The 27,063-nt window shown below is 40.4% G+C and overlaps 1 protein-coding gene across 1 annotated transcript; it reads left to right on the top strand.

The window, feature by feature from the left end:
* The first annotated feature begins 114 nt into the window (after positions 1–114).
* On the top strand, positions 115–22,742 carry DNAJB11 (DnaJ heat shock protein family (Hsp40) member B11). The gene is made up of 10 exons (XM_007083595.3): positions 115–397; positions 3,097–3,253; positions 7,681–7,778; positions 9,494–9,626; positions 13,103–13,245; positions 14,006–14,088; positions 15,005–15,062; positions 21,069–21,180; positions 21,426–21,585; positions 22,298–22,742. The coding sequence occupies exons 1-10, from the start codon at positions 330–332 to the stop codon at positions 22,360–22,362; spliced, it is 1,077 nt and encodes a 358-aa protein (XP_007083657.1). The 5' UTR covers positions 115–329; the 3' UTR covers positions 22,363–22,742.
* The last annotated feature ends 4,321 nt before the right edge of the window (positions 22,743–27,063 follow it).

Below are 27,063 nucleotides of genomic sequence, written 5' to 3'. Positions count from 1 at the left end.
CTGCAATTCGGAAGCCTAACTGGCCGCCCGCGCCTCCTCGGAGGTGAAGTGTACTGCGCTGATTGGCTGCGAGGCGCCGGCCGCGTGTGATGTCCCGAGCAGCGATTGGCTCTCGCCTGCTAGGGGCTTCTCTCCCGGGGACTCGGGACTCCCGGGAAGTGGACTGGCAGGGGAGGGGGCGAGCTAGCTGTAGCTCCGGACCGAGGAGGAGACCCCGGTGTGAGGCGGCCTCTCAGCGCCGGGTGGGCTGGTGAGCCGACTCGGCGGCGGCGGAGTCTGTAAGGAACGCGTGGGCTAGGGACCGGCACAGAGGCCGGCACAGAGAAACCATGGCCCCGCAGAACCTGGGCACCTTCTGCCTGTTGCTGCTGTACCTCCTCGGGGCCGTGATCGCCGGGTGAGGAACAGGCACCCGCGGGCACGGGGCCCGTGAGTCGGTCAGTCTTGGCTGGGGTAGAGGGAGCATTGCCAGACTGAGGGAGTGGAGAGGGGCGTTGCTGAGGTGAGGCGGTGGGGGCAGAAGAATGGCTGGTGTGGGCCAGGCCAGCGGGCTGGAGAGGAGAGCAGTGGGTGGCTCGAGTGAGAGGAGCTTAGGTCCAGAGGCCCTTAGAGCTAGAGTTGCCCAGAGGAGTGGGATTTGGATGCAGTGCCAGACACACTGTGGGGGTGGGGGTACTGCTGAGCTGGATGGAAAAGGGGACCATACAGTGTTGAGCCTGCATCGAGCCATTGGAGGGGCTGACATTAAAGTGGGTGGGTTATTTTGCGAGTCTGAGTGAAGACGTGAGAACAGGTAGGAAAGTCATGCTGGGACTAGAGGAAATTGGATTGAGGGAGCAAGGCAGACGCTTTGGAGAGTTCTTGAACTTCCCAGCTTCTTGAGATAATTGAACCTAAGCTGTCATCATGCCTCACTGTCTCTCTCCATGGTACATTCTTGAGAAGCTGAATAATCTTATGAGCGGGAAGAGCATTTCACCAACAGGTAGTGTCAAGACCACCCACCTCACTTACGAATTATGTGACTCTGAAGGAACCACCTAAATTCTTATCTGTAACATGAGGGTAATAAGGTTCCTCCTGTAGGAAGGGAATAGGACCACCTGAACTCTTAAGGATCCTTCCATCCGTTTAGATCCATGATCTTACAAGCCTGGTGACCACGGGATATGATCTGCCAGGCTCATATTTTAGAATGTGGGGAAATAGTAAAGTCTTAGCTTCTAACAATTCATAAGTTTCTCTAAATGGAGGAGGTGCTACTTAACAAAGCTTTAAAATTGAAAGTGCTTGTTATTTCTTAAAATTTTTTCCCCCGTGCATGTCTGCTTAAACTTTGTTGTCTTCTTTATCTTGTGAAACATTTCAAATTTCTTAAAAATTAACTTCTTCTAGGTAATGCTTGTTTTTCTTAGTATGTTTTTGTTAGTACTTAATTAAAGCAACACATACCCTAAGATATTTAAACAAATGTCAATATGACTACTGTTAATTCTTTAGCTTTAAACATCAACCTTTTATAAAGAAGTCTTTTGGGAACTGTAATATTGATGCTAAACTATGCCAGTCATCTTTTCCCTGATTTTTTCTGAGCTGTTACTTAGCCATTTTATATTATTATATTTATACTATTATATTGTTATTACATTACATTATTTTTGTATTATTCTAAGTGAGACTCATTCTTTAAACAGCTCTTTTGTTACTAATTTTAATGAACCTTTTGATTTAGTCCTTGTCTCAAGAGATGTCAGATGTTTGCAGATTTTTGGGAGGAGGCTAACGCATCTAACTTTCATGGAATCCCTTGGGAGTGACCATTTTACAAACTTCTACATGAAATGATTAAATGACTTTCCTAAAGTGGGACTAAGAGCTTATGGAATAATTTTCTCAGTGTGGTGGCTTATATCACCTGGCACCCCAATGCATTTTATCCCCACTACGTTTTAAAATCACCATCGCTGCTACATTAGCGTGTCCATTGTGAACAACTTTCCCATCCCCTTTGTTGAGAAATGCATTTTCAGAATAACTTTCGGTGGCTCAAGTGACTCTGCCAAAAGGAGTAGGTGTTTGTGAGCATGTTTATTCATCTCATTCAGTGTGTGTGTGTGTGTATGTATATATATATATATATATATATATATATACATACACACATATACAGTTATACATACATACATATACAGGTGTCTTCTATGGGCTACAGTCCCTGCCCTGAAAGTTTATTATACTCTGTTGTATCCATTGGCCCTTCTTGCAAAGATTCCTTTTGTAATTAATTTGGTTCAAGCATAGTCCCGTGCAAGGTGGTCAGTGGTCAGCCCTTATCTCCCACATACATATCATGCCATGTGTGTATTTGTAGCTGCTGAGACAGGCTCCTGTATGTGGGCTTCAGCAGCTGTCTATAATTAAGACTTGACAATGACAAACTAGTATAACTACTAACAATGACTGCAAGATTGATACTTCCGCTTTTAGCAAAAAAACACACAACTCATACATCCAAATAGATGTTATTCTTTCTTCAGGGCTCTTACTGGATTTTGGCTTAACCTCCATGTTAGCCTCTGAACTTAATTTCAGTCACTTCATGTTTAACATTTCAAACAAAGCTACTACTAGAACATTTATGTGATGTAATCTTGTAAAGAAAATCGCCCTTTGAGGTTGTCACTTGACCTTTGGAAACAGCCAGAATTCATTTAAAGTCACTAATAGAGGGAATGAAAAAGGAGAGTTAATTTGATTATACGGTTATTGGTTGAAAGTAACACATATGACCATAAATAATAGTTTTCTTGCCTGAAGATAGTTTTAAGAGAAGTATACCACAGATGTTTTGAATAATTTCAGCAAAGTTCAAAAAGTACATAGGCTGTCATTGTGATTGCTTCAATGTATAAGAACTCGTTACAAATTCCGAGGTTTCTCTTTGTAGTCATTCTTTTTTTGTGCATCACGTGTATATCTTCATTTTCCTACCTCTTTGCTCATTCACAGACCTAATGTAAAGGAAAAAATTTCACTTTTAAAAATGTAATGTATACTTCTTTAATGAAGTACCCTTTCCCTCTCCCTACTCCCCAGGCGAGATTTCTATAAGATCTTGGGGGTGCCTCGCAGTGCATCTATAAAAGACATTAAAAAGGCCTACAGGAAACTGGCCCTACAGCTTCACCCTGACCGGAACCCCGATGATCCTAGAGCTCAGGAGAAATTCCAGGATCTAGGTGCTGCTTATGAGGTGAGTCAGTAAAAAGGATGAAATAGGAATGAAACCTACAGTTACAGAAAAGACAGTGTAACACAGAGTAGCACTCCTTTCTTTCAGGTCACTTCTTTTTCAAAATAGACAATGGGTAAAAGTAAAGTCAGTGTTTGCTGTTATATTGTACATTAGCGTTAGCATACTGCCATTTTCTGACTTTTTCCCAACAGTATTTGTTTTATTAAGGAGGGTAATGTTGAAAAAGATGAAAGAATGATTGACAGATTCATGAGTAGACTGATCCTCAGTCGATCAGTTTGAGAGCTAGAGCCAGAAATAGAATCAAAGTCTGAATGAAGATTGCAAATCCACATGCCCACATGGACCAGACACACAGCGTGCAGGGCGGTTATAAGATAAAACATGACAGTGGCTACTCTGCCTCCATATTGGGATTCCCTATTAAGGGAACGATGAGGACTGTGACAAAACTAAAGCCCTCTTGCCCCCTTTCAAGGGAAGCTGTTTTTCAACCCCAGCCAGTTTTTGCCATGTACAAATGGAAACATGGTGTTGCCATTTAAAAAAAAAAATGGTGTTTTTATTTTAAATTAAATGAGAAGTCATTTAATTTTTCAGGAGAAGTGCTAATCCAGATTTGTATGTAATTCTTTTGACTGGAACATTTTTGTAACTAATTCGATTTAAAAATTTCTTTTTTGTGCCGATCAAACAAAACACAGCTACAGTTTGCAATTTGCAAACTAATCTGGAGAGGAAGACACTTTCAATATCATCTCATTTAATCTACACTAGGTCACCATAAAATATAGAGCTGGGCATATTGTTATTTCCATTTTCTTTTTTTCATTTTTAATAACACTGAGGAATATTTGTTGAATGCTTAATAAATTATATACTATTTGAAAAATTTATACACAGATTCTTTCAACACTATGGTGAAAAAATCTTATAAATAAGTTCTGATAATCTTTTGTCTATTTAAATTAGGAATTAGCTGTTTTTCTTTTTCTTTTTCTTTTTTTTTAATGTTTTTATTTATTTTTGAGACAGAGAGAGACAGAGCATGAGCAGGGGAGGGGCAGAGAGAGAGGGAGACACAGAATCCAAAGCAGGCTCCAGGTTCTGAGCTGTCAGCACAGAGCCTGACACACTCTGGGGCTCGAACTCACGGACTGTGAGATCATGACCTGAGCTGAAGTCGGAGGCTTAACTGACTGAGCCACCTAGGTGCCCCAGGAGTTAGCTGTTTTTCATGTACTGCAATTCACCTTTCCTCTAGAAATAGATTAAGAGATCAGGGTAGGGAGGGGTTCCAGGTTTAATGAGGTATAGTTGACAAAACTGTAAGATGTTTAAAGTGTATGTCATGATGATTTGATATATGTATATAGTGTGAAAGGATTCGGCCCATGTAACTAACACGTCTGGCACCTCACTTACTTGTCTCTTTTTATGGTGAGAACATTGAAATTCTGCTGTCTTGGCAGATTTCAGTTATACATTCCAGTGTCGTCATGCTAGTCACCATTGCTATTTTCTAGAAGGACACAGAAAAAAAATAAACTCTGGAAGTTATGGAGCTAAAACTTTTGAATGCAAGTTAAATCCCTGGATAGTGAGAAGGCTGGAAACAAATCCGAAAAATACTTTAGTAAGTCAGAAAAACCCAAAGGAAGAGATCCCAAGGCCTAAATTAAAGAATCCACTGACCTGAAACAGTGACTTATACCTAGGGGAAACCTAGGCCTAATGGGGTCCCCCTTTTCCTGTTGATACCTTCAGGGATCCTATAGGACCAAAATTCCTAACCTGGAACCCACAAATAAACTTGAGAGTGTTGGTGGACCCTCTTAGGCAGAACATTTTGTTTCTTGCTGATAATATGGATTCCATATTTTGCACTGTATTTCCCATAAATATTCCCATTGTTTGCTAGGAACCCAATAGTCCAAAATATTTTTTAGGGAAGCTGCTGCTAAGAATTTACCATGTTCTTTCAAGTCTACCATATTCTTTAGCTATGACCTAGACAGGCTGTACATAAATCATTCATGAGATTGAAGATTATTTAACTCTAAGAACCTTTCTAGTCACTAGGTCTAATTTTCTTTTTTCTTTATATCATTCATTTGGTTGCCTTTGGTCGGTAGATAAATTAGTGTTCACGAATCAAAATCCCAGTTAAGTTGAAGAGTCTTTTGTGAATAGAAATTTGTCTTCTCTACGGAACTGGGGTTACTGTTGGCATTTTAATTAGTTGAGACTCTAGGTTGGTTGGCCAGTCAACTAAGAACCTTTCTTTCTTTTGAAATTAAAATAGCTTCTAAGACCATGGAATAAAATTGCATTCCTTAGAAGACAACTGAGGAAGAAGTGAATTATAATAGATAACTTTAAGGGTAGTTTTTTGGGAGGGTTATTACAGAGGCCTCTGCCAGCTGTAAAGAGACTGACTTTAAAATAGTTTTTGTTTGGGGGTTTTGAAATGGTGTTTCTTTTAGACCCATGTGTGGGATACATTTCTTTGCAAGACCAGACCACAGTAGACTTGAAAGTAAAAATATTGAAACTGCAGATCACATGATGATAAGAGTTTTGAGGTTTTGTGTTGTTGTTTTTAAGTGAATTCTGCCCACTTCTACTTCCCTGAAGTAGCTTTTTTTTTTTTTTTTTTTTCCTTTTGAGGATATTTACCAAATATTCCTTTCCATGTGGTCTATCATAATGCTTTTAGTCAAGTACTCTGGTCACTTTTGGACTAACCCATTTGTCTTTCCTTTTAAGAATGCTTTCTCTTGGGGCACCTAGGTAGCTCAGTTGGCTCAGGTCATGATCTCACAGTTCATGAGTTTGAGCCCCACATCACGCTGTGTGCTGACAGCTCAGAGCCTGGAGCCTGCTTCAGATTCTGTGTGTGTGTCTCTCTCTCTGCCCTTCCCGTGCTCACGCTCTCTCTCTTTCTCTCTCTCTCTCTCAAAAATAAACATTAAGGGGCACCTGGATGGCTCAGTCGGTTAAGCAGCCAACTTCGGCTCAGGTCATGATCTCACAGGTCCGTGAGTTCGAGCCCCGCGTCGGGCTCTGTGCTGACAGCTCAGAGCCTGGAGCCTGTTTCAGATTCTGTGTCTCCCTCTCTCTGACCTTCCCCCATTCATGTTCTGTCTCTCTCTGTCTCAAAAATAAATAAATGTTAAAAAAAAAAAAATTAAAAAAATAAATAAACATTAAAAAAAGAAAAAAGAATATTCTCTCTTATATACACAATTTCTTTTAACATTTAAGATAAATTTAGAAAGATAAAATATTTTAGTGGCTCCTTACACATCTCTCAGCCCTGAGCCAGAAGTGTGTCCTGTTTATATATGCTAGTCAGGTCTTCCCTTTCTTTTGCTGAGTCAGCAAGCCCCATCTACTTCCAACCTTTTCCTGAGCCAGTGCAAGTATGGGTTTGAAATAACCCTTCAATCTGCTGTCTAAACAGAAGTTTTAAAATGACCAAGAAGGTATAAAGTTATTTAACTGTCAAAATTATATGTGTGCAAATACTTCAGATTTCTCTAAATAGATGGGAAGCTTTTTCTATCTGTCTCTCTCTCTTTTTTTGTGGGGCGGGGGAGCATGTTGAAAGCAAATTTTAAAGAGTATGGAAGCTTATTTAGTTTTTATATTCTTCAAATGGGTCCAGTCTTTTCAAGCTGTGAAATTGACCTTGAGCAGTCTTCATAGAGCAGTGTTTTGTTTTGTTTTTTACTTTCTGTAATTCAAACTCAGAAGATTACAAACTTAAACATACACGTCAGACAGCATTCTTCCACAAATGGATATCCAGATACCGCCCAAAATAGAAAAGGGAATGTGAAAATAGAGCAGGATAGACCCTTCTGAAGGGCCATTTGATTCCCTTGACTTGTCAGTCTCCTAATGTGTATAACATGGAGGGGTGTATATGATATGGACATGTAGGTAGGACTGAGCAGATTTTCAAGCTGTACTGATTTACTGCTTCTGTCACTAATGGCAATCTGTCATAGTCCCATCCTAATTTATGGTTCAGAGAGCTACTGCCTCATACAGGTTAACTGCACGAGCACAAGAATCACACTGAATGGGAAGTAACCCTGAGGAATTCATCTCCCCTCTTTCCTGTTGCTGCCCTCACCTTCATAGCCACATTGCTTATCTCAGATATGGTTTTTATGTGACTGGGCGAATTTTGATAAATTAAAGACATGAGTTGAGCAATGTAGAAGTTCCCAAATGAACAGTGCATCAAAGAATTTCGTCTGCCAAAGAAAATATAAACATGCCTTAATACATAGTGGAAACTGCATTCCACAAAAATCTTAGACCCAGTATCATAATTAAAAAAAAACATGAATGTACCTTCATCACATCTTGCCAACCCCTGATCTTTTCCTCCACTGGCTTTTGCCCCCCAGGTTCTGTCAGACAGTGAGAAAAGGAAACAATATGATACTTATGGTGAAGAGGGATTAAAAGATGGGCATCAGAGCTCCCATGGAGACATTTTTTCACAGTAAGTAATTTGCCCATCTGCAAAGTATTAGTGTCTGAGAATGGATCATTCGGTCATTGTTAAAGATGTATCCCTGTTGCCTGCTTCAGAAGCTTTTGATGAAGAGTACAGCTCAACTGATTCTTGACCACAAGGTCAATCATCCTCCTCCCTGTGGGAATATACTCTTCTGTTTTCATAAAGCTCTAGAAAATACAGGTTCCTGTCCAGTCAACTGAATCAGTCAAGTCACCCTTGACAATGCTGGGGGCACTGTATGTTGTCCCCTCGCTGTCTTAGAATCTGCAAACCATTAATGAATGAGATTATTTCTTATGAGCAGAGAGAGAGCGAGAGATTTCTATTCCCATACCCAGAACTGCCTCTTTTTCATCCTATCAACAGGAGAGACACCTACAATAATCGGCATTGGTGGAAGGAATTAGAGTAGAGGCTTTTTGTCTCCTGTCGCACGTGGCTTTCCAGGAGTGCTGAGTGGCTGGGATAATAAACACCTTTCCCTCCCACTCTTTGAACCCCTCTTTGTTGAGCATTTGAATTTTCATGTGCCCTGATGATGCCATATAAGATCTTAATCTGGGGTTTCAAATCAAGGTATAAACAAAAAGATGTTTGAGGATGCTTTTCTATGGGGAGAGGGTTTATTGCTTTCTTTAGATTCTTAAAGGGTTTTGTGAACCCTTTCCCAAAGAAGGTAAGAATCACTGTTGCACACAATAGTCTCCCCCATCTAGTATTTGGGGGTGACAGTAGATTTTTCAGGACTTGTGAAGATGTGTGGGTAATGTGGTTAGGAAATCCTTCTCTTCCCCAGGATTGATTTGGTTGTTTTAGCCTACTAAGGAAGTGTCCCGTTCCCTTGACAATTAGAAGTGATACCTAGGGATGCCAGAAAGAGAGAAAATGCCATCTGTACCACCTCCCCCCCCCCCTCCTCAATCCTCCCTCTCTGTTTTTGTTGCAGTTTCAGGGAATCTATTCACCAAGATTGGTTGGTGGGTGGGAAGTAGTTATCTAGCTGGCATCACTGTGCCAACATCTGAGGCTTCTTAACATCAAAAATTAACATTAAGATTAGAACACCTGCACATTTGAAGGTCATTGTATTAATTCAAAGTGATGCTTTTGTTACTTATAAGAACTGATTTTGATCTTGTAGAGATCAGAACGTCCTTTTTCTTAAGGTCCAGAATTGTACTAAGTCTGATGCTTTTTTAGTTTATTTAGTTATGTACCCAAGAGTTTTGTACAGAACAGTAGCTTCTTTAATTAAAGCTAGTTTCTAAAAATTACACAAAGTGAACATTACAAGTGTTCAAAATTACCATTTGAGTCAGTATTACATGAGTTTATATGTACTATGCCCTTTCTCGATAAGTCCATTATATCTTGATATTCCTTGATATTAAAACAGATTAGTAGGTCATTGATTATGCCCAACTTTGAATTCATGGATGCACTGTATGCACTGCACCATATGTCTGGACAATATGTATTAAAAAGTAAAATTTTTCTGTGGGATATGGCAATATGGTTGTGTATGATGTATGACAAAAAATTGTGTGTGATGTATGACTCCAGTGTATTAAAAATGTCAGTTTGTATACAATATTATGTTGGTAGGACACAATATTGTATCAATGCGAAGAAAATGAAATAATTGCAAGACATGAACTCTGATTTCTTTTCCTGATGATTTTTACACTTATCCACAGCTTCTTTGGAGATTTTGGTTTCATGTTTGGAGGAACCCCTCGTCAGCAAGACAGAAATATTCCAAGAGGAAGTGATATTATTGTAGATTTGGAAGTTACTTTGGAAGAAGTATATGCGGGAAATTTTGTGGAAGTAAGTTCAAACAACACAGCTATTCATATTAATTCCCAGAATTGTTCTTTTGACTAAAAGCAGGAAATCTCTGGGTACCTGCTCTGTCTTTCAGGGGTGGGGAGAGTGACCAGATGCACAGAATTGAGTTCATCATAATCCCAGGTTCATAATCCCATTGTTTCATGAGCTCCTCACCCAGCCCAAGAACTAAATACAGCAAGACCATGTCCGTCTACCTGCACGTACTTCCCTGTTCCATCCCCCTGCCTCCCCTTCAGAGGGAGCTCCTGTCCTGTGTTCTGTCTTTATTGTTCCCTTGGCACTCCTGTTTGTTTGTTGTATTACATGTACATGAATACCTGAGTAAGATATTGTTGTATTTTTATTGCTTTTGACTTCGTGTATGGTAGGATGCTATTTTTACAGTCTTTGGGACTGGCTTTTTTCACTATAGTGTCATCAAGATTGCTGCCTGTTGTTGCTGTAACATGTAATTCTGCTGAGTAGAATTTTATTGTGACCACATTGTATCAGTAGGCACGTAGGTTATTTCCAGTTTTTTTTTTCCACTGCCCAATAGTGCTTTTGTGAACATTCTTATACACACATCCAGGTACATGTGAGCAAGAATTTCTCTTGGGTGCATATATGTGAGCGTGGAATTGCTGGGTAATATGAACCAACGTTCATTTGTACAAGATAATTCCGTATTGTTTTCTCAATTGATTAGTACCAGCACTTCCGCCAGCCAATTATAAGAGATCCTGTAGAACGCCACCTCTCTAAAACCATGAATTGTTAGGCTTCTCAATATTTGCCTGTCAAATGGGTAAAAATGCTACCTCATTACGCTCTTGATTTGCATGTTCTCAGCTAATTAGGATAAACACTTTCATATGTTTGGTCTTTGTTGGCCATATGTGATAAAAATATAGCCTATCAGTTTGTAACTGGTGTGTTCATTATATCGAAGATTTGTTTAAATGAACAGAGGTAATTGATTTTAGTGTGGCCAAATTTATCAGTCTTTTATGGTGAGTTTTTGTGTCTTGTGTAAGAAATTCTTCTCTGCCCTAAAATCAGAAAACGATTCACATAATATTTTCTACTAAAACTTCGGGATCTTTTAATTTGAGGTTATCTTTTTTTAGTCTTGGAAAATTTATCTCCATGTTTTTGGATATATAATCCTCTTTGTTGGCATTTCTGCCTCTATCTCCTAATTTTCTTATAAATATAAATATATAAGTGTATATATATATATATAATATGTACATATATAATAAATATCTATATATATTTAATTCTGCTTCTTTAGCCTCCCCTGCTTTCTTCTAGAAGAGTGCCTTATTTGGGACTTCCAGCTCATTACTTCAGTCTTTAGCTATATCCATCCTAATAGTATCCCATTGCTGTGTTTTTATTTCAACTCATATTTTTATACATAATATCTCTCCTGGATTCTTACATTATTTCTTATTCTATTTCACTTTGCTGATGCCTTCCCTTATCTCCTTAAATATTACCATGCTTATTTTAAATTCTTGGTCTGTCTTCTCTAATACATTTGCTTAAAATATATGTTTTATCCGGTTTGTTGTCTTTTCTGGGGGGTGGGAGGTGGAGGGCATGTAGTCAGACCCCTCAGGTGTCTAGATGGTTTTTTGACCTTTGAGCTCATACTCCCTCCACCATGGGGATCAGCAACTTTCTTGCCCTGGTAGGGCATCTTGGGGCGAGCCCTTGCCTAGTGGTTCTAACTGTGTTTTATTTGTTTTCTGAGAGGGCTTTTTTCGGTCTTGTTTGCTGTCTGGGGTCTGTCTGTTTTGGAGAAGAGGGGGTCACCCAAACTCGTCCCAGGGCTGTTCAGGAGCAAGGCGACAGCAGAAAAGTCAACTGCTTTTCCCTGACACCTTCTCAGTGCCCCCTCTAGCCACCGCTGCCCCAAGATGCAGCCACCACGCTGCACACATACCGGTTCAGTACAGCCTTCTGTCTCTGAAGCTTTCTCACAAATTGTGTGTTATGATTATTGTTTCCTGGAATTGACGTCTTACAGTGTTTCCAGGATTTGGGAGGAGCTAGCTGGTAGCCCACGTATATGTACCAGCTCGACAAGAAGCATTTTCTTTAGTTGTGGCTTCTGCTCTGAAGAGTTGAAAAAAGAGGACTGGACAATTACAGAGGATGCAGCTGTCTCGTCATACTGTTGTTCAGTCTGAAGGGTGAGAGAAAGGGCAGTGAAAGTATTTGGGCCGTCTCTCCTTCAAAAGCAAGATGGATTGTTGGGTTGGGAGAAAAGAGGTGAGCCTGATTAACCCCCATGTTCCCTGCAGACCTGTTGTCTGCAGACATCACCGATATATACTGTGTACATCACTCTTTGCAGTTAGTGTGTCCCGAAACAAAAATCTATGCTGGTGGCCTTGCTATTTAAACGACTCTGTGGAAAATTCTTTTTCCGGGAAAAATTACCTTGAGAGAGAACATAGTAGTTAAAAGCATGGACTCTGGAGCTAGACTTCCTGGTTTCGAACACTAGCTTTGCCATGTGTTAGTTATGTGACTTTGGTTGTGTTCCTGAACCTTTCTGTGCTTTCATTCCCTCCCCTGTACAACGGGGACAGTAACACTACCTGCCTCATGAGCTGGTTGTGAGGACTGGTTGAGTTCATACGTGTAAAAGCATTGCTTGCCTTGTAGTATGTGCTATAAAGTGTCTGCTCTAATTACTGTTACTGTTGTCATTTATTCTGCTGACCTGGGCTTTCATATATTTGTAGGCTTTAAGGGATTTTTCTCCCAAACATTTGTGTCATCCTGCTGCCTGAGCACATGCCTTGTGATTCGACGTTTGGCTAACTAAACAGGCAAACACAGGAATACGTTTCTTCACGTGTACTCCTTCCCACATACCTTGAGCAATCGGCATGTTTGATTGCAAGCAACTACAAAGAGATGATTATTGTGTCCCTTACATATTCAGTGTCTGAATTGAGATAACAGTGGGAAACAGCCCTGGATTGAGTTGCCTGAAACAAGGAAGTGTTTTCATTGGGTTTATCGTAGGTAATGGTATGGTGGCAGCTAATATCAGCTTTTGAAGGCTGTGATTGTTCTTCAGGCTGTGGTTTTGCTTTGCACGGCTCAGATTTCTTCAAGGATAGCAATTCTGTGAACTGCTTTAACTCAGCGGTGTTTTCTTGTGGCTCGGAAATGCCCATATCATACACGTTATTTTCTGGCCCTCTTCTGACTCCCCTCTTTCTTCTCCAGCTTCAGAATTTGAATCACTTAAGCATCTGTTTGCTTCATTCCTGTGGGGGGTCTGATTTGTAAGTCCACAGAGACTTCCGTCGCCTCGGGTCTCCCTGAGGGGTAGCTTGCCAGAGAAGAGGAAGTTCTGGCCTGGGCGTGTGTGCAGCCCTGATCAGTTGAGGAAACCAGAGGCTTTTTTACAGAGAGAGAAGCTGACGTTGTTTATGTATTTCTAGGTAGTTAGAAACAAACCTGTGGCAAGGCAGGCTCCTGGCAAACGAAAATGCAACTGCCGGCAGGAGATGCGGACTACCCAGCTGGGCCCTGGGCGCTTCCAAATGACCCAAGAGGTGGTCTGTGATGAATGCCCTAATGTCAAGTAAGTGGAGCGCTTTCTTTGTTCTACCAAGAGACACTCGAATCATGTCATTTGTCTAATGCTAATGGTCTAGATCTAGATTTTCCCCTATCTTTCCATACCCTTCTTTCACACGCTCTCAAGTTCTACCAGAGGATGGAACAAAGACATGTACATTTTTATATTTTCCAAAAGTATTTCTTCTAAATATTGCCCTCTGTGTTTCTGAACTAATAAGCAGTACCCTTTATTTCTGAATATCCTCCTCAAATGTTAATGTTTCATTTTTCCCACTCGGAATATTAGAGCAGTCCTATATGTCTAGCTAACATTTCAGATTAGAGAAAGACTCTTTGCTGATTATGTTAGGAACACAACTATTTAATTAAACAGTATGATATATATATATCCTGGGATCAGGAAAAATATCCGATAGGACAAACTTTGCTGCTGATTCCTGATAAACATGACCATGTGGTTACAGGTGCCCTTTATGTAAGTGTGAGTAGTTTACTCTGTTATTGATCACATGGCTCAAAGTAATCAGTTTACTGCAGGTTTCTTCGGAGGCAAGTTACAAGATTATATAAGGTAGAGTAGCTTTGCCCTAGCTTTTGGCAAATAGAAGATGTAAATGGATCTCAGATGGCTTTGTCAACTAGAGGTACAGAACAGTCTTCCAAGAAATGACTCTGATAGAACAGAAAAAAAATTAATTATGTGTATCTGGGGTTTGGTTTGTATTTTCATTTTTTTTCTTTCTAAATTCTCTTTGTCTCAGACTAGTGAATGAAGAACGAACGCTGGAGGTAGAAATAGAACCTGGGGTGAGAGATGGCATGGAGTATCCCTTTATTGGGGAAGGTGAGATGTTGATATTGATGTTTTACTGTCCTCACTTTCTATTCCCTGGGTGCTTGTGAATGCCTCCCACCCCCACCTCACACCCTATCCTAATGGCCACATAGTAAATGCACGTATCATGTCCCACAGTCTTTTGTCCGGTTTAAACCTTTCAGGACCTTCATGGTTGTCCACGTTAAGCCATAGCATTACAGTGTATCTTTTGAATATAATGGCCAAAAGTTACCACTTAGTAACTTTTTATCTAGTAGCCTAAGTTATATCAAAATTTAAGGTGTCCAGGGGTGCTGGGTGGCTCAGTTGGTTGAGCGTCCCAACTCTTGATTTCAACTCAGATCGTGATCTTAACAGTTTGTGAGACTGAGCCCCCACATCGGGCTTTGCACTGACAGCTTGGAACCTGCTTGGGATTCTCTCTCTCCCTCTCTCTGCCTCCCCTGCTTGTGCTCTCTCTCCCCATATAAATAAATGAACTTAAAAAAATCTGTTTAATAAATAAAGAAATAAAGAAATTAGAGTGTCCAGACCTTAATGGATTAATTTTAACTCAGCAATGAAAGATGTATAGCTCTACTTGGCATTGATAAGATACTCTCAGACCTCCCCTTGAGGTTAAATTTAAAACTCCAAAAAAAAAAAAAAAAAAAGAAGAAGCTTTAAGACTTCAGGTTCAAGAAATCAATGAATCTTTCTTTGTTTAGGAAACAGTTCAAGTTGTTTATTGCTGTGCCTGAGACACAGGTGATCTTTACTAATAATCCGAAACTTGATATAACCAGTTAGAGATACTGCTTTCATGGGTAGATTTGGTAGGCAACACCCAAGGTAATGGATTTAAAAAATTCTCTCAACTGCGGATAGATCTGCAGTGTTCAACTTGTGTGACTTACAACATGCCATCATCTCTTCTGATTAGGTGAGCCTCATGTGGATGGAGAGCCAGGAGACCTGCGGTTCCGAATCAAAGTTGTCAAGTACGTGATCTGATTTTGGAGTCCCTCTCTTTAGCCCCCGCTTTTCAGATGAGTTAGATTAGAGAATCTGGATAGCCACCAGGACATGGCTAGACTTTTTCCTCTGTTTCATGCACTTAAATGCCTTAATGATCATTTGTAACTCTACAACAATACTAAAAATTAGGGGTTGGGGCCTAGGATTGAGCCATTGTATATTTACTCACGACCTACAAATCCAAAAGATGTTGGGAGGAAAGAACTGATAAAACAAGTAAGGAGTTGTAAAAGAGAGGCAAATACAAGTGGTATTCAAGGAGACCTGAGATTTCGACTGAGGAAGCATGGCACCATACAAGATTGGAGGACTCTACGTAGAAAGAACCTTCTATTACATAATATGCAGTTTTTCTTCAGCATGAAGTGCCGCTTATACAAGAATTTTGCCTGGGACTCAGGCTTTCTTGTTTATTATTTCTCTCTTGTTACCACTTTGTTTTTGTTTTTTGATGAAGGATTAATATCTTTATTTTTTTTTTTAATTTAAATTTTAGTTAACATACAGTGCAATATTGGTTTCAGGAATAGAATACAGTGATTCATCACTTATATACAACACCCAGTGCTCATCCCAGCAAGTGCCCCCCTTAATGCCCATCACCCATGTAGCCCATCTCCCACCCAGCTCCCTCCATCGACCCCCAGTTTGTTCTCTATCATTAAGAATCTCTTGTGGTTTGTTTCCCTGTCTTCTCCTTTTTCCCTCCTTCCCGTATGTTCATCTGTTTTGTTTCTTAAATTCCACACATGAGTGAAGTCATATGGTATTTGTCTTTCTCTGATTAACTTACTTCACTTAGCATACTACATTCTGGCTCCATCCACATCATTGCAAATGGCAAGATTTCATTCTTTTTGGTGGCTGAGTAATATTTGATTGTGTGTGTGTGTGTGTATTGGAAGGCAACTGAGCACACCTGCTGCCAGGACCTACTAAAGGAAAGAAAAACCTGTGGGAAAGTGTGTGACCTGTGAAGTGGTATATTGTCACAGTAGTTTATTTGAACTTGAGACCATTGTAAGCATGACCCCAACCTACCACCCTATTTTTACATACCCAAGTTCTAATAACTCTCATATCCAGGGTTTTATTCAAACTCTGTTGAGGCATTTTACTAACTTCATTCCCTTTTTGGTCTGTGAGACACTTTAGAATTTTCTAACGGAGTTTACTGTTATTTAAAAATTTCAAGTTCTTCTTTTCCACAAATGCCACCAGCAGATTATAATTTTGTCAACAACACTATCTCCTTTTAATGCCACCAGACTTAGATCTGCATCATTCATGGTATAAATTTTACTGTTACAATATAATTACCATCTCTCTCTTAAAATGAGATCAGGTTAGCAAATGATATAACAGCTTTGTTGTTGTTGTTGTTGTTTTTTCAAGACAAAGGCAAGCTTCCCTAAGCTTGAATTTATAGTTATTAAAAAAGAAAATAAATTTTAAAAAAAGACACAAAAAAAATAATATCGTGGGCAATAAAAAATTATTTTAAACAAAACAAACAAAAATACACAGACACACATACACACACACACACACACACACACACACCCTCTTTATTCATCACTTGATGGACCTTTGGGCTCTCTCCATAGTTTGGCTATTGTTGATAGTGCTGCTTTAAACATTGGGAGCATGTACCCCTTCAAATCTGTGTTTTTGTATCCTTTGGTTAAATACCTAATAGTGCAATTGCTGAATCTTAGGGTAGTTCTATTTTTAGTTTGTTTTTTTTAATATGAAATTTGTGGTCAAATTGGTTTCCATACAGCACCCAGTGCTCATTCTAACAGGTGCCCTCCTCAATACCCATCACCCATCTCCCCTTCCTCCCACCCCCCCATCAACCCTCAGTTTGTTCTCAGTTTTTAAGAGTTTCTTATGGTTTGGCTTCCTCCCTCTCTAACTTTTTTTTTTTTCTTCTTTCCCTCCCCCGTGGTTTCTCAGGATCCACATAAGAGTGAAAACAATGCTATTGCTGGGTCATAGGGTAGATCTACTTTTAATTTTTTGAGGAACCTCCACACTGTTTTCCAGAGCGGCTGCACCAGTTTGCATTCCCACCAACAGGGCAAGAGGGTTCCCATTTCTCCGCATCCTCTCCAGCATCATCTCCTGATTTGTTCATTTTAGCCACTCTGACTGGTGTGAGGTGGTATCTGAGTGTGGTTTTGATTTGCATTTCCCTGATGAGGAGTGACGTTGAGCATCTTTTCATGTGCCTGTTGGCCATCTGGATGTCTTCTTTTTTAACGTTTATTTATTTTTGAGACAGAGAGAGACAGAGCTTTAATGGGGGAGGGTCAGAGAGAGAGGGAGACACAGAATCTGAAACAGGCTCCGGGCTCTGAGCTGTCAGCACAGAGCCCAACGCGGGGCTCAAACTCACGGACCGCAAGATCATGACCTGAGCCTAAGTCGGACGCTTAACCGACTGAGCCACCCAGGCACCCCTGGATGTCTTCTTTAGAGAAGTGTCTGTTCATGTTTTCTGCCCATTTCTTCACTGGATTATTTGTTTTTTGGGTGTGGAATTTGGTGAGTTCTTTATAGATTCTGGATACTAGCCCTTTGTCTGATATGTCATTTGCAAATATCTTTTCCCATCCCATTGGTTGCCTTTTAGTTTTGTCGATTGTTTCCTTTGCAGTGCAGAAGCTTTTTATCTTCATGAGGTCCCAATAGTTCATTTTTGCTTTTAATTCCCTTGCCTTTGGAGATGTATCAAGTAAGAAATTGCTGCGGCTGAGGTCAGAGAGGTTTTTTCCTGCTTTCTCCTCTAGAGTTTTGACGGTTTCCTGTCTCACATTCAGGTCCTTTATCCATTTTGAGTTTATTTTTGTGAATGGTGTAAGAAAGTGGTCTAGTTTCATTCTTCTGCATGTTGCTGTCCAGTTCTCCCAGCACCATTTGTTAAAGAGACTGTCTTTTTTCCATTGGATATTCTTTCCTGCTTTGTCAAAGATTAGTTGGCCATCCTTTTTGTGGGTCCAATTCTGGAGTCTCTATTCTATTCCATTGGTCTATGTGTCTGTTTTTGTGCCAATACCATGCTGTCTTGATGATTACAGCTTTGTAGTAGAGGCTAAAGTCTGGGATTGTGATGCCTCCTGCTCTGGTCGTCTTTTTCAATTTTACTTTAGCTATTCGGGGTCTTTTGTGGTTCCATACAAATTTTAGGATTGCTTGTTCTAGCTTCGAGAAGAATGCTGGTGCAATTTTGATTGGGATTGCATTGACTGTGTAGATAGCTTTGGGTAGTATTGACATTTTAACAATATTTATTCTTCCAATCCATGAGCATGGAATGTTTTTCCATTTCTTTATATCTTCTTCAATTTCCTTCATAAGCTTTCTATAGTTTTCAGCCTACAGATCTTTTACATCTTTGGTTAGGTTTATTCCTAGGTATTTTATGATTCTTGGTGCAATTGTGAATAGGATCAGTTTCTTTATTTGTCTTTCTATTGCTTCATTATTAGCGTATAAGAATGCAACTGATTTCTGTACATTGATTTTGTATCCCACAACTTTGCTGAATTCATGTATCAGTTCTAGCAGACTTTTGGTGGAGTCTATCAGGTTTTCCATGTATAATATGTCATCTGCAAAGAGTGAAAGCTTGACTTCATCTTTGCCAGTTTTGATGCCTTTGATTTCCTTTTGTTGTCTGATTGCTGATGCTAGAACTTCCAACACTATGTTAAACAACAGCGGTGAGGGTGGACATCCCTGTCGTGTTCCTGATCTCAGGGGGAAATATCTCAGTATTTCCCCATTGAGGATGATATTAGCTGTGGGCTTTTCATAAATGGCTTTTATGATGTTTGAGTATGTTCCTTCTATCCCAACTTTCTTGAGGGTTTTTATTAAGAAAGATGCTGAATTTTATCAAGTGCTTTTTCTGCATCGATTGACAGGATCATATGGTTCTTTTCTTTTATTAATGTGATGTATCACATTGATTGATTTGCGAATGTTGAACCAGCCCTGCAGCCCAGGAATGAATTCCACTTGATCATAGTGAATAATTCTTTTCATATGCTGTTGAATTCAATTTGCTAGTATCTTATTGAGAATTTTTACATCCATATTCATCAGGGATATTGGCCTGTAGTTCTGTTTTTTTTGGTTTTTGTTTGTTTGTTTGTTTTTGCTGGGTTTCTGTCTGGTTTGGGAATCAAAGTAATGCTGGCTTCATAGAATGAGTCTGGAAGTTTTCCTTCCCTTTCTATGTTTTGGAACAGCTTGAGAAGGATAGGTATTATCTCTGCTTTAAATGTCTGGTAGAATTCCCCAGGAAAGCTGTCTGGTCCTGGACTCTTGTTTGTTGGGAGATTTTTGATAACTGATTTAATTTATTTGCTAGTTATGGGTCTGTTCAAGTTTTCTATTTCTTCCTGTTTGAGTTTTGGAAGTGTGTGGGTGCTTAGGAATTTGTCCATTTCTTCCAGGTTGTCCAGTTTGTTGGCATATAATTTTTTATAGTATTCCCTGATAATTGCTTGTATTTCTGAGGGATTGGTTGCAATAATTCCATTTTCATTCATGAATGTGGTAATTGCAGGGGATTTTAATACTCCATTTACAGCAGTGGATAGATCATCTAGACACAGAATCAATAAAGAAATAAGGGCCCTGAATGATACATTGGATCAGATGGACTTGACAGATATATTTAGAACTCTGCATCCCAAAGCAACAGAATATACTTTCTTCTCGAGTACACATGGAACATTTTCCAAGATAGATCACATACTAGGTCACAAAACAGCCCTTCCTAAGTATAAAAGAATTGAGATCATACCATGCACACTTTCAGACCACAATGCTATAAAACTTGAAATCAACCACAGGAAAAAATCTGGAAAACCTCCAAAAGCATGGAGGTTAAAGAACACCCTACTAAAGAATGAATGGGTCAACCAGGCAATTAGAGAAGAAATTAAAAAATATATGGAAACAAATGAAAATGAAAATACAACAATCCAAACGCTTTGGGATGCAGCAAAGGCAGTCCTGAGAGGAAAATACATTGCAATCCAGGCTTATCTCAAGAAACAAGAAAAATCCCAAATACAAAACCTAACAGCACACCTACAGGAACTAGAAGCAGAACAGCAAGACACCCCAAACCCAGCAGAAGAAGAGAAATAATAAAGATCAGAGCAGAAATAAACAATATAGAATCTAAAAAAATCTGTAGAGCAGATCAATGAAACCAGGAGTTGGTTTTTTGCAAAAATAAACAAAATTGATAAACCTCTAGCCAGGCTTATTTTTAGTTTCTTGAGGAGCCTCCATACTGTTTTCCAGAGCAGCTGCACCAGTTTTTATTCCCACCAACAATGGAAGAGTTTCTCCGCATCTTCACCAACACCTGTTGTTTCTTGTATTGTTAATTTTAGCCATTCTGACAGGTGTGAGGTGGTATCTCATCGTTGTTTTGATTTGTATTTTCCTGATGATGAGTGATATTGAGCATCTTTTCATGTGTCTGTTAGCCATCTGGATGTCTCCTTTGGAAAAGTGTCTGTTCATGTCTTCTGCCCATTTAATTCACTGGGTTGTTTATGTCTTGAGTGTTGAGTCTGATAGGTTTTGATCTGATAGATCTTCATCAGATAAGTCATTTGCAAATACAGTAAAACCTTGTTCTGGAAACATACTTGTAATCCAGAGCACTTGTATATCGAAGCGAATTTTCTGTAGTCTAATTACTTGTAGTTTTACTTATGTGCTTTGCCTTCTGATGTTTCTAAGCTCCTTAAACATAGGATATAATAAATTTTACATAACCTTATATTTTTCAGTTAATACTATCCACAAAGGAATGTCTAGTAAATGCCTGTTGTTTCAAAGAGTGGTATTCATCCTTTCCCAAGATTTTTCTAAAAACCCTTTGAATGTTTTCCAAAGATGGAAGTTTTTTATTTTTGCCTTGTTCTGTTTTTTAGGCACCCAATATTTGAAAGGAGAGGAGATGATTTATATACAAACGTGACAATCTCACTAGTCGAGTCTCTGGTGGGCTTTGATATGGATATTACTCACTTGGATGGCCACAAGGTAAACAGACCAGTTTCCTGCTTCCTCCATGTGGATGGTTTTGAGATTATGTGTTTGGTTTTTCTTTTTATTTGGAAAACCTATTTCTTTGGCTTTCAATGCCCTGATGACGGTTCCCTGTCCCTTTCTCCTTGCTGCTGTGCTGAGCTGTGACGTGAACTCTGGGCACCAGTGCTCACTAGAAGCCGTGTGTCGTACTTCAAAAGTACCCATCCTACTCCAGCCCATTCCCTTTTGCTTTCTAGGTACATATTTCCCGGGATAAGATCACCAGACCAGGAGCCAAGCTATGGAAGAAAGGAGAAGGGCTCCCCAACTTTGACAACAACAATATTAAGGGCTCTTTGATAATCACTTTCGATGTAGATTTTCCAAAAGAACAGTTAACAGAGGAAGCAAGAGAAGGTGAGCAGTCTAATGAGAGAGAGAGTACGTGCGTATATGTGGTATATGAGTATGAGAACAGCGGTTAAAAAGGGGCAATAAAAACAAAACCCTCCAGTGACATCACACATCAACCACTAACCCTACTGCAGACAGAACTGGGAATTGGACTTGACTTTCTGTAAAAGACATATTCAAAATTCTCCTGTCACTGGGTTAAAAAAAAAGGCTGGGTGTGCTGGGCTTTAAAACTTGGGGTGTCTGGACCAAACTGTAGAGGGAAGGGTGAGGTGTACATTATAGAAGGGCTAGGGGCCTTAGGATGGTGTCTGCGATGGCTGATGAGGTAAGGGCCCAGTTGGTGTGTCCTAAATAATAAGAGGAAAGAGAACGGTGGAAGAGGTCAAAACTGAAAAGAAGACAAAGAGGAGGGAATGGAAGACAACTGAAGAGCTTTCTTTCCATTTTGATGGCCTCTTCTCACTTCTCATTTGGTAGGGTTTTGTGGGATTATGTGTGGTATCTGTGCTTGAGCACCAGAAAGTCATGAGGGGCTGTCTTGGACCTACATGTGCGTGTGGGGGGTGAAGGGTATCCACATGCAATGAACTTGAACAATTCAGATCCGTTGTTGTCATGTGGCCTTTTGTGAGCCTCTGCGTGAAACATGTTCTTCGAACTCTACAGAAGTGACATTTTTGTTGATGGAATCATTTGTTCCTTCTTTCTTCAGGTATCAAACAGCTACTGAAACAAGGATCAGTGCAGAAGGTATACAATGGACTGCAAGGATATTAAGAGTGAATAAAATTGGACTTTGTTTAACATAAGTGAATCAGCGATATTTATTATCAACAGGGGTTTTTGTGTGTGTGTGTGTATGTTTTTGTTCTTATTTTCAATATGCAAGTTTGGCTTAATTTTTTTCTCCTGATGATTGTCATGAAATGAGCAAGAGGGTTTAAGAATTTGTCCATTTGTATTCAGAAAAGAATGACCAGCAAAAGGTTTAATAATACCTCTCCCTTTGGGGATTAATGTCTGGTGCTGCTGGCTGAGTTTCAAGAATTAAAGCTGCAAGAGGACTCCAGGAGCAAAAGAAACACAATATAAAGGGTTGGAGTTCATTGTTAGCTGTTTCATTCAAAATGCCAACTGGAGAAGTCTGTTTTTAAATACATTTTGTTGCTATTTTTTTCTTGACTCCTGTTTCTTGTTGGTTTAGCTACACTGTTGTCCTTCTATCCCATCTGGTCGCTTTCCCTTGATCTACCCTGTGTCCCCCTGGGCTCCTGCGGGCTAGTCGGCTTGACCTCCCATCAGCCAAGATGGACCCACAAACCTGCAAAAAGGGTGGTAATGATCCAGTCCCCATACCCAATTAAACGCACATAGTATCTTCTAGAAAGGAGCTTGAAGAAACTGAGTAGAGACTGGGGTACAATTGTCCCTGAGAAAATACATTTCCTCTCATTTCATTCGGGAATAATCTGATATGGATACCTTACTGTTTAAAAGTACTTTTCACATACATAATCTCTGTTGACCTCATGATTAAAAAGCCTTTGGTTTGTGTTAGGAACCAGGATTACCATTGGCCCTAAAAAATGCGTGTGACCTGTAGATTACTTTTGCCTCCCCAGGTGGCCTCTGATTCAGTGGCACACGACTTGAGTAGACTTGGTTTTTGAATCTCCTTCACTTTTCTGCAGCCCCGTCACACTACTTTTCATATACTTGTGGACTGCATGGTTCCATAGAGTGGGACAATTTCTGTTGTGTGTGCGGAGCTGCCTTCCAGCCATCCGTGTCGTTCCAGAAGCACTCCCTCCTTTGTCTCTTCGGCAGCCAGTGATACTATTTGCTTTTTCGTTGCATTTTGCCCCCGATTTACAAAAATGAGTGGAAAAGGGGAAAAAATGAAAACTTCATCAGCTCAGTACAGCTAACAAGGTGAGAAGCAGCAGCACACTTTGACAGGTACTATTTGGACCTGAGCACAACTGCATGTTCACTTGTGAAGGAAAAGGACAAAGTTAAGAGGCTTATTTGAAATGCTGGAGATCTTAGAATTCAAATGAAACCACATAAATACATATAAAGTTTAGTGGACTTTTTGTACATTTGATGTTCATTATGTACTGGGTTGTCCTAGTTGAGCATTTTTTAGGAATAAACATCAACATTTTACATTTTTAAAAATAACTTTTATTTATATTTTATTTTGTTATTAGTTATTTTTAAAAATGTTATTTTGAGACAGTGCAAGCAGAGGAGGGGCAGAGAGAGATGGGGAGAGAGAATCTCAAGCAGGCTCCGCATTGTCAGTGCAGAGCTCGACGCAGGGCTCAAACTCAAGAACTGTGGGATGGTGACCTGAGCTGAAATCAAGAGTCGGACTCAACCAACTGAGCCACTCAGGCACCGCTCCCTTACACTTCTTAGCCCAAGAGAACTCCTGATCATTATCTGCACTGGCTCATCCTCCTCTTTCTAAGATTTTTGCAAGAGTCGGTCACATGGTAAGAGCTAGAGTTAGTAGTCTTGGCTAGAAAGACCCCATAGAGATTGTGTTCTTGGTACAAATAATGTTAATGGGGCCTTGTCACACCTGTTAATCCATGGTCCAGACAGCCATGATTTGAGAAGTTAAAAAAGAATATTCTTTTATCATTTGACTCTGAGCTTTAGTTCACTTTGTCTGAAGCACCCTGTAATGTGGAATGATTTGTATCAAAGTTTCACAGATTTTCTTGTTACAAACCGTTGGAGCAGAATGGTGGAGGTAGAGATGTGGGGAGATCTTAAAACCAGGCTCCAAAGCCCGAGCTTTTAGCACTATGGTATAAATTTTTCCCAGACGTTAATGTCCCAAAATGTCCCTGAGACAGTGGTTCCCTACCAAGTAGATAAGCGTCTATCCAGGAACGTTGCAGGGAGGGTTCTTAGGCTTGGGAGATTGTAGCAATCATATGTGTGCTGCCTTGAAACCAGAAGATTCTATGTATTACAGAGTTTCCAAGTGAAGAACACTGAAAACTGTCTTCTTAGTAAAAAATATTTATTGAGCGCTTGCTATGGGCCAGGTTCTGTTCAAGTACTTTATACAGATGAGCTCATTAATATGAGAGACTGTGACCTTCAGTGTCCAGATGAGGAAGCCGAGTTACATCTCACAGCTTAAAAGTGGTGGGGCCAGCATTTGAACCCAAGCAGTCAGCTCCAGCATGCAGAGAACTTGATCAAAGGGGATGCAAACCCAAACTGTCACAAAATACCACACTGAGTTTTTCATTTCTCTGGTGGCCTTTGAAGCACAAACTTTAGGGTCTGAAGTTTCAAGCAGAGACCTTATCACTGTGGCTCACTTTCAGGAGGAACTGGCTTAATAGTAGCCATGGGCTATTAGCCAGGGGCATGTCATCCCTGGGATTTTGGTGCAGCATCTGAATCCAGAGTGATCATAATATCAGACTATCCGGCCAAACTCTGGCCAATTCCTAGAGTGCACAGATATCTTTTATTTAACTCTTGCTGTGGAAAGAGTTAAATTAATGACTTAGACTCAGGTCCAGGAAGAAGACACTTTGACTGATATGCCCCCACAGTTGCCCAGAAAGCAGTCTGTGAATCTGCAGTGTTCTAAGCAGTTTGCTCAAGTGCGATCGTGCTTCACCCCAAGTCTGCAGGTGTGAGTCCAAGTGTGGACTGCACAGTGAGACTTTGGATTCCCTGCCAATTAACAGCTCAGCTCTGTGACTCCAGACAAATAGCTTAACCTCTTTGAGCTTCAGTCTCCTCCCCTACCTCATATTACGACCATTAAACAACATGATGTATTTGAAACTTACCGCAGTACATGCTATGTAGCAAGCGCTCTTTAAATAGTAGTTAGTGCTATGAGCTGAACGTGTCCTCCCCCCAAAAATCCATCAGTTTTAGACCTAATCCCTAGTATGATGGTATTCAGAGGTGGGGCCCGTGGGAGATAATTAGGTCATGAAGGTGGAGCTCTCATGAATGGAATTAGTGCCCTTATAAGAAGACACGAGAGAGAGACGATCCCTCCACCACCACAAGAGGACACAACGAGAAGACAGCCATCTGCAAATCAGGAAGCACGCCCTCACCAGACACTGGATCTGCCAGCACCTTGATCTTGAACTTCCCAGCCTTTAGAACTGTGAGCAATAAATATTTGTTGTTTAAAGCGTCAGTCTATGGTAATTTGTCATAGCTGCCTAAGCTGACTAAAAGTTTTTATTGCTGTTCTGTAATATATGTGATTGAACTGTTTTTGAAGCAATTTGCATTTCTGGTAAAACGTATATGTTTTTTAAGTTTATTTATTTCTCTTGAGAGAGAGAAACCATGCACAAGCAGGGAAGGGGCAGAGAGAGAGAGAGAGAGAGAGAGAAAGAATCCCAAGAAGGCTCCCTGCTGCCAGCACAGAGTCCGACATGGGGCTTGGGCTCACGAACCGTGAGATCATGACCTGGGCCGAAATCAGAGTCAGATGCTTGACTGACTGAGCTACCCAGGTGCCCCAAACATCATATTTTTGGAACGCTAACAGGTTGTCTGTCCCCAGTGTCCAACAGGGTGAAACATTCATTGACCTGCACATGTGTGGATTTCTGGCCTTTGTGACAACCCTCTCCTCCCACATACACTCACTTTGGGAAAAAACCAAACAGGGCAACTGCTGAAGGATTTCTGCAGAGACCAAATGGAAACTGTCACTACTTTCTCAGTTGGCTCCAGGCACAGAAAAGACCGGAATGTGCCAGGAGGACATGTACTAAATATGAAAAGGGGGGAAAGGGAAAAGCAAAGCAACCCCAGAAACCCCTTAGTCTCAGGTGAACCAGTATGGTCGGTCGCCCTAAGGTCCAGCATTGAAGGCGCATCTTGCACAGAAGCCCCTACGGCCCATGTCATTTATGTCACGGGCCAGCGCAGAGGAGGGCTGAAGGGGCTGGGAGGGCTAGAGCCAGGCTGCATCCTGAGAATGTTCCCTGAAGAAGGAATCCATGAGAAATGTGCATAGAGGCCCAGAGGAGCAGGGCCAAGGTGCAACTATTACATCGTATGCAAGGGCAAGGGCAGACCTTGGGATGCCACTCCCAGGCCTGTTCAAGATGGTCATGCATTTGAAAACAACATTCCACCTTGGACGATTATATAGGGAGACAGGGAGAAAGTTATTTTCTTTGGTAAAAGTTATATATTCACCTGAGCTATGACATTGAAGATAAAGGAATTATTGCATATACCAATGATATGATTAAATTGTAAACTTTGTGAACTTCGCTGTCTTTCATGTCACAGTTTTCCATTTCTTTTAATAAATAACTTTATCCGTTTATGCTAAGAATATAGGCCACTTTTTTTTTTTAATATTTTTATTTATTTTTGAGACAGAGAGAGACAGAGCATGAGCAGGGGAGGGGCAGAGAGAGAGGGAGACACAGAATCCGAAGCAGGCTCCAGGCTCCG

This window comes from Panthera tigris, chromosome C2 (genome assembly GCF_018350195.1).
Source record: "Panthera tigris isolate Pti1 chromosome C2, P.tigris_Pti1_mat1.1, whole genome shotgun sequence".
Lineage (NCBI taxonomy): Eukaryota > Metazoa > Chordata > Mammalia > Carnivora > Felidae > Panthera > Panthera tigris.
This window is presented reverse-complemented; position numbering and strand designations above follow the sequence as displayed.